This window comes from Trypanosoma grayi (genome assembly GCF_000691245.1).
Source record: "Trypanosoma grayi strain ANR4 Tgr_303_V1, whole genome shotgun sequence".
NCBI lineage: Eukaryota > Euglenozoa > Kinetoplastea > Trypanosomatida > Trypanosomatidae > Trypanosoma > Trypanosoma grayi.
The window spans coordinates 1-7001 of NW_008825922.1; the positions used below are offsets into that span (position 1 = coordinate 1).

The 7001-nt window shown below is 53.0% G+C and overlaps 4 protein-coding genes across 4 annotated transcripts; all 4 read right to left on the reverse strand.

The window, feature by feature from the left end:
- Window positions 1-1078: 1078 nt before the first annotated feature.
- Window positions 1079-2572, reverse strand: DQ04_03031000 (hypothetical protein; the record flags this gene model as incomplete). The annotated part of the gene is made up of 1 exon (XM_009312442.1): window positions 1079-2572. The coding sequence occupies one exon, from the start codon at window positions 2570-2572 to the stop codon at window positions 1079-1081; it is 1494 nt and encodes a 497-aa protein (XP_009310717.1).
- A 305-nt stretch (window positions 2573-2877) lies between these two features.
- On the reverse strand, window positions 2878-3381 carry DQ04_03031010 (hypothetical protein; the record flags this gene model as incomplete). Its single annotated transcript, XM_009312443.1, has 1 exon — window positions 2878-3381. One exon carries the CDS (start codon window positions 3379-3381, stop codon window positions 2878-2880), a length of 504 nt encoding a protein of 167 aa, XP_009310718.1.
- A 298-nt stretch (window positions 3382-3679) lies between these two features.
- On the reverse strand, window positions 3680-5803 carry DQ04_03031020 (hypothetical protein; the record flags this gene model as incomplete). The annotated part of the gene is made up of 1 exon (XM_009312444.1): window positions 3680-5803. The coding sequence occupies one exon, from the start codon at window positions 5801-5803 to the stop codon at window positions 3680-3682; it is 2124 nt and encodes a 707-aa protein (XP_009310719.1).
- Window positions 5804-5988: 185 nt separating this feature from the next.
- DQ04_03031030 (hypothetical protein) lies at window positions 5989-6900 on the reverse strand (the record flags this gene model as incomplete). The annotated part of the gene is made up of 1 exon (XM_009312445.1): window positions 5989-6900. One exon carries the CDS (start codon window positions 6898-6900, stop codon window positions 5989-5991), a length of 912 nt encoding a protein of 303 aa, XP_009310720.1.
- Window positions 6901-7001: the final 101 nt, after the last annotated feature.

The following is a 7001-nucleotide window of genomic DNA, read 5'->3' on the forward strand; positions in this document are numbered from 1 at the left end:
ATATTTATATATATTATATAATATATATATATATATACAAATATATAGCATCGACATAAAAGAGGAATTCAATCAGTCTACGTGTTCAAAAGACCCAGAGCGAGTGCGGATAGGGAAAAAGCGCGGACAACGGCCGCCTCTCAAGCTCGGTCCCAAACGAACATAACCCTCGAATAAAAAACAAGAAGGGAGGCATTGATGAGAGCAGAGGAAGACAAAAAAGAGGATGGGGACACACAGAAGCCTCTAGATTCCTGCTTACTGTGTTTGGGCGCACGCGGAGGCCCCACTTGTAGTAGTAGTTGTTGTTGTTGAACTTCTGTTTTTTTTTCGGCAGTTTTGGCCTCCTCCATCACACGCCGTTCACGCCCCCACCGTTGTCCGCTGCACGCCCACCGCCACCCCACCCTCAGGCCAGCATCAACACAGAACAAAACGGAAAAAAAAAAAACAAAAAAACACACACGTCTCCCACCGCAACAGCAGACAATATGGCGTGGCGAAAAAAAAGAACCATAATATTCGACCCCATTCCGTTCGTCATGCATGTGCCCGATTCAAACAAAAAAAAAAAAGAAAAAGAAATCACAACAAGCACAAATGAAAGTCAACAACAACAATAACAACACACACTTCATTCGTTGGCGTCTGCATGATAGCATTAAGACAATTTGGTGCATGCACAAATCACACACTATCAGCGCCCGAAAAATTTTGGGTGTAAAAGGGCAACGGCGCCAAACGAGGCAACGTGAAAAACAAATCAATAATCTTGTTCTTTCATCCCGTTGTTTTGGGGTTTCGAATGATGATATAAATTGGAAAGAAACGGCATATAACAAAACAAAAAGGAACCATATGATGGTAAAGAACATCGCCACCACATGCCCCGTGCACAAAAATGGAACAAAGAGGAAGAGCGAAGCACCATGTGGAAAGGAAGAAAGAGAGCGTAATGAAGGAGGATTGGATCACCAACCACATGGTACATGGTACCGGGAACAAGTCGTGGCATACATCCTTCACTTTTCCTCATTGAACCACACAACGGCCTAGAGCCCAGGTGAGGCAGAAGCAATCAGGCAGCTGTTGTCCAGCGTCGTCGCTGGTGCACATCGTGTGGCAGGTGCCGCAAATGTATTGAGGTTGGCGACAAGAGTGGCAACCTCTCCTGTTGCGAGGGTGACGCCTCCGCGCATGTGGCCGCCGAGTGAGTTAAAGTTTCTGCCGCAACAGCGTTGCTATTTTCTCCCCCGCGCGTAGCTCCCTTCAGCTTCCTTTCCGCCTCGGCAGTCTCTCGTTTCAGCTGCATGCTCAGCAGCTTGTTCTGCATGGGGAGGAGCGCCTCCACGTCGAGCGACGGCGGCAGCGGCCGCTGTTTCTTTGGCCTTCTCGTCCTTTCCGCGGCAACCTGCACACTCTCCGGAGAAGCCGCAGAGAGGGTGCTTACTCCTGGCTCGTTGTTTTCGTTGTCAAGGACGGCCGACCCGAATACAACGGAGCGACCTAATCCACCGTCGGTCGATATTCGACTTCTACGCGACACTGATCGTCCTGACGAACGGCGGCGGGGCTCCCGCCTCTCAAATTGATTCCTGGGCCGCCGGAACGCCGGGGCAGCACCGAAGTCCTCGGGTGCCCCTTCGTTCCATGGTGAATTGTCCCTCGCATTGCTCGGCATGGACGAGAAGCTCACCGTTGGCCCTGGCTCCCCACTGACATGACCTTGGCTGAACGACGTCGAACTACCACCCTGCAACGTCTTACTGTTGTTCTTCACGAGAATGCTCCCCGACAGCGACGCGGTCATGCTGTTTCTGGCTAACGGTGGCAATTGGTTCAGATCCAATGACGCCCGAGCCTTTGGATTTCTCTTAAACAACACGACGTCGTCGCTTTCCAACCCAGTGGCGACGTGCTTGTGTGTCAATGGCTCAAGGTGTTGTCCGACGGAGGAAGCGGTGACGGGGCTGGAGGGGCCGCTGCTGTGGCTCTCACCTGGAGTTGCATTTCCGGGGAAATCTTCGCGCAACTCCGTTTTGGAGGCGTCTACGAGTGAAGCCCTTTTTTTCTTAATGATATACTCAGACAGAGTTTCCACGGTGGTGTCAACATCGGTGCGTTGGCTCTGTGTCGCAAGTTCCTCGTTGGGCCGTTGGAGTTGCAGCTGGAGGGCCTCAATGGACCGCTGCATTACCATACGCTGCTGAATCTCGTGGGCAAGCTGCTCCTCTAGGTGCTCCACTTTCAGCATGAGCGCGCGCACAAAGGTGGTGCATTGTCCCACCTGAAGTTCCTCGCTGCTTCGCCTCCGCCTATTACTGTGCGATGAGGGCTTGCTGTTCAGCAAAGATGTTGTGTACGTGTCCGTCGAGTCACTCTGATGTTGCTGCTGCTGCTGCTGCTGATAAGCGACCTTGTGGGCAACGCGGAGAGCAGCCTCGATGCGTTGTTCAAGTTGTGTCTCTCGTTCTTCGAGGCCAATGACTCGTGACAAAACATTGCTATAGCGTTCTGACGTAGCAGCGGTGTTCGACATCACAAGAGAAGAATGAGTTGATATGCTCTCCATTCTTGCACCTTATTCCTCTGCACCTGGCGTCTTCTGTGATACTCTACACCTCCCTTCAACCACAGCTTTGCCACACGCGTCGGCGCACGCCGTTTCTCGCTGTTTCTTTCTTGTACCTCTATCAGTAGGCTGCTTGCACTGTAAGATGAAAAAAAGAAAGGAGGCACAGTAATAGTGGCAAGGGCAAATGAAGAACAACAAGTAGTCACACATGTTCGATTGAGTGGTGCACGTCAATCTGATGGCAGACCGTCACTCTTTTCACCTCATAGGGAATGGAGCATATTCCCTCACCAACAGATGTGTCACCCTTCGGTCTCTGCACTCATACGTGTAGATGCCAAAGGTGCCCTTGCCGATGCAAACCGATGGTACAGTTGGGCATATTTTTCGATAATCTCAATTACGTCGCGGTACTCAGCGACGAACACCGCTGGAAGGAAGTCCAGTGGGGGAACAAACTTATACACCACAACCTCCTCCCTTACCCTCTTTCCACACGGGTGACGTGCGGATCGATGCTTCGATTGCCGACATGCACGAATACGAGGTACGTTAATGAATTCTTCTTCCTCCTCAGTATCACCCGACTTCTCTTCCAGCAGCGACGATGAGGACACGCTGCCACATCTCCAGTCAGTCTGCCGCACCTCATCAACGTCTAACTGACGTTGTTCCACCCCATCCTCGGCCGCCTTTGAGAGCAGCAGACTTTGATATCGTGCCGCCTCTGCCTGCGCCAAGCACAGCTGGTAGCGAGTGATCTGCAGCTCTTGGCGCAGTCGTTCAATCTGCTCGGCTGCGTCCATCCGACCCTTGTGGCGGGCCACAACGCAGCAAAAACAAGAAGAAAGGAAGACAGGCAAATCGGTATCCGATTGGGGTCACGCAAAAAAAAAGGACAATATTCGCTACTCTGTCATGACAATTACCTCTCTCCGATCAAGGAACCTATAAAGCAGCACGCATAATTGCCACACAGAAAGTTGAAAGCAAAAGCAAGAATAGGGTTTCCCAGCCATCATTCTTCTGGCGCTGGATATGCATCTTTCACTGCAGTTGCAACAGAAGGAACTCAATGAGCTGGGCATACCGAGTGCGCCCATACTATGACCGATCTTCACCAAAGGAGCTGCTGCTGCTGTCGTATGTGCCACACGGGGGGCAACGAGAAGAACACACCACACGCACTGCATCACTGCCTTTGTAGCAACGCAAACATCCCGTGACGCCTAACATCTCTCGCTGTAACTTGTAGAAACACCGCTTATGGTAGCACGCCCCGCACCTGGGGCAACTGCGAACGTGCAAGAGATCGAAGGAGTACACTGTAAAGAGATGCGATGCTCCAGGGGCGTTTGTCCACACACTTTGAAACGCACGTCGTGAAAAAGACGCAGAAGACAACGGAGACGAGTTATCATCTTCCCTCTCTTGCTGCCGTTCCTGTTGCTGTTGCTGCTGCTGCTTTTGCCCTTGATCTCGCCCCTGTTGGAACGCCGTCACCACATCAGGCGGGCAACACCAACGGCAGACGTCAAGACTGTTCCGCAGGCACACGTCACATTGTCTCCGCAGGATGTGGTAGACCATCTGCGCCCGCAGCCGCCTGAGGAACACCGCCGCGTCACAGCAGCTGACCGTCACGGCCATCGGGCGACTATAGGACGCCACCTGCACGGTAAACGCGGAGACCGCATCACAGCCGTCCGACGCGTCTGATTGGCAACGGTGCACGTCCTCAAGATCGGCGAAGGACCACACCTCACTGTCCTCCATCAGGTACCGCTTATCGCGCTGCACGAAAAACTCACGGTGCAGCACGCTATCGTCGTCGGCGGCGGTGGTAGTAGCGGCGGCCGAAACGGAGGAAGCGGCAGCCAAGCAGCCTCCAGATGTGTGTTTCAACACCGCGTCCTCGTTGTAGAAAAGGTGGCGGAACACACGGCACTGTACGCCCACCTCACGCAGCGCCATAACTTGCAACCGCAAGTATCGTATCATCTGCAGCAACACGACGCGGTGGTACAGCTTCGGGTTCACCGCCGATACGCAGTAGAGCGGCCGCTCACGTTGCAGCTCCATAAAGTCAAGGGCGTCATTACACACCGGCAGCGGCTGAAAGTCCCACATGTGAAGAGCTCGCGCCGGAATAGCGCTCGTTCTCCCAGAATGACAGTTGGTGCAGTAGTACATGCCGGTGTAGTAACAGAAGCGTGCAGACTTCCAAGACGGAAAGGGGAAATGACGTTTGCGTAATGGACAGAGGCAGCTTTTGCAGTAGCAGCCCTGCAATTCCAAAGCCGCCTCCTTCGCCCGTATCCCACGCGGCTTCTCATGTACAACAGTGGAAAGACACAAGAGGTGCCGGGTGGGGGATTCTTTGCTGCTGTGTGGCTGCGGCATGTCTGCTAAAATTGAAACCTGCGACGGATGCCACGTGCGGAACGAGCGCCAATGCACGCTCTCCTTCTGCTGCTCCTGTTCTTCCTCCTGCACACATTTCTGTAAATCGCATTGTTGATGTTCCTGATGCCCCTCCTGCCGCAAATGGTCAAGTTCCATGTGGACTACAGTCACTTCTCCCCCAGTCGCGCAACTTGCAATGTTGCTCACCGGCACCTCACTCCTTGTACTGCGGAAAGCGTCCTCGCCAGAGGCTGCAGCAGTGGCTTCAGTAAAACAGAAAGACACAACGTCAGGTTGCAGCGACACACCCCTGCAGTCATCATGCTGCTGCACAGACGCCTTGGGGGAAGGTGGCGTCCAGTCAAGACTGCTGCTGCTCGCCCCGCCCCCATCCTCCGCTCCGTTCATAGAGCGATGCGCCGCAGCGTCATACTCTCGTTCACAGTCACCGTCACCAGCCTGCTTGAGTGAAACTGCATTGAGTATATGCTGCTGGTGCTGTATAAATTGATGCAGCCATTCCAGGTACCGGAGACGCCGCCACAACCACCGCTGCTCCTCGGCCTGCAGATTCTCGTTTTCACTGCGCATGCACGTTTTTGATGCAGTCGATACATTTGGGCGTAATTCCTCCATGGTGGAGCGCGCGCGTCGAAGCAGCGCCGCCACCTCGTTACTCACTGCCTCGGCTACGCGCCCGTTACACCCCTTGTTGCAGCAAGCTGCTTTCTCATTCGCATTGTGCTCCATTGCTGGCCGTTGCGTTTTAGACAAGAACCGAGCTGCCACAATCCGCTTGAAGTCAGGTGATACGACAATCATAATAGGGGGAAAAAAGAAAAAACGAATACTAAAAACACAGATGTGTTAGCTGTAATTGAAGAACAGCATGTTTCACTTCAACGCCCCTTAGTTATTCTCGTCACCCCTCCTCCCCCATCAAAAACAAAAAAATATATTCACAAAAGCAAACTATACGCCAACACAACAGAGACCCGCCCATACACTCAAGACAGCGCCTCCATTGCCTTCTCAAGGCGACGGAACGCCTGGAGGCAGCGTTCACTGTAATCACGGTAAAAAGCCTTTTCTGAATCCTGCGTAGAAAACGAGACACAACCGTTGTTTTCGCACTTCGGCGAACCACAAAGACGTTCGAGTTCCGAAAGCATGCGCACAGTTTTCTCAACCGCCGTTTCCCCTCCCGACGACTCACGAACAGCAGCGGAGCCCGAAACACCAGACTCATCCAGAATATGTTCATACAACAGGTCACGGTACAATTCGGTTGCCCGCACAAGTTTTTGCTGTTCGGAAGCATCAGCACCACTCACGGAGTCCCTATCACGCTTGCTGATCCCCACCACGTCACTATGCCACCTATTATTCTCGCCTGAGAACGTTTCGCGGTGATTTTCATCAATTTCACAACTCTCTTCAGAAACGTCACATTGAGATGAACGCAACAAAAGTTCACCCCTTTTAAGTTCTGCATGTGCAACCCTAAGTCTGCGCGCCAGAGCCAGCAATTTCCTCTCCTTCTCACGGACCCTGGAAAAACGCTCCTCAAGATACCTCTCACGAACGTCGAGTTCAAGTCCTAATTTCCACGAATTACCAGCATCATCAACACCACCACCGACACCAACCACAAAATCCGAGGCTAATAATTCCAACGGGCTCTTCTCCTTCAAAGAGCCACAAGCCTCAAAGCCAACAGCACCTGCAGACTCCGCATCATTACTCCCCACTTGTCCACAGGAATCTTCAAAGCCAAAGAGACCCGCCCCGGGTTCATCGCGATCTGCGGTCACCTCACTCAGGCAGCTGTGCAGTTCAGCCATACTGGCACGCAGCTCATCACGCTCCATGGTCAGCTCACCAAGGCGACACTGCAGTTCAGTGGAAGTAGCACGCATCCGCTCACGCAGTTCATCGCGCTCCACGGTCACCTTACCCAGGCGGCTGTGCAGTTCATCGCGCTCCACGGTCAGCTCACCCAGGCGGCCCTGCAGTTCAG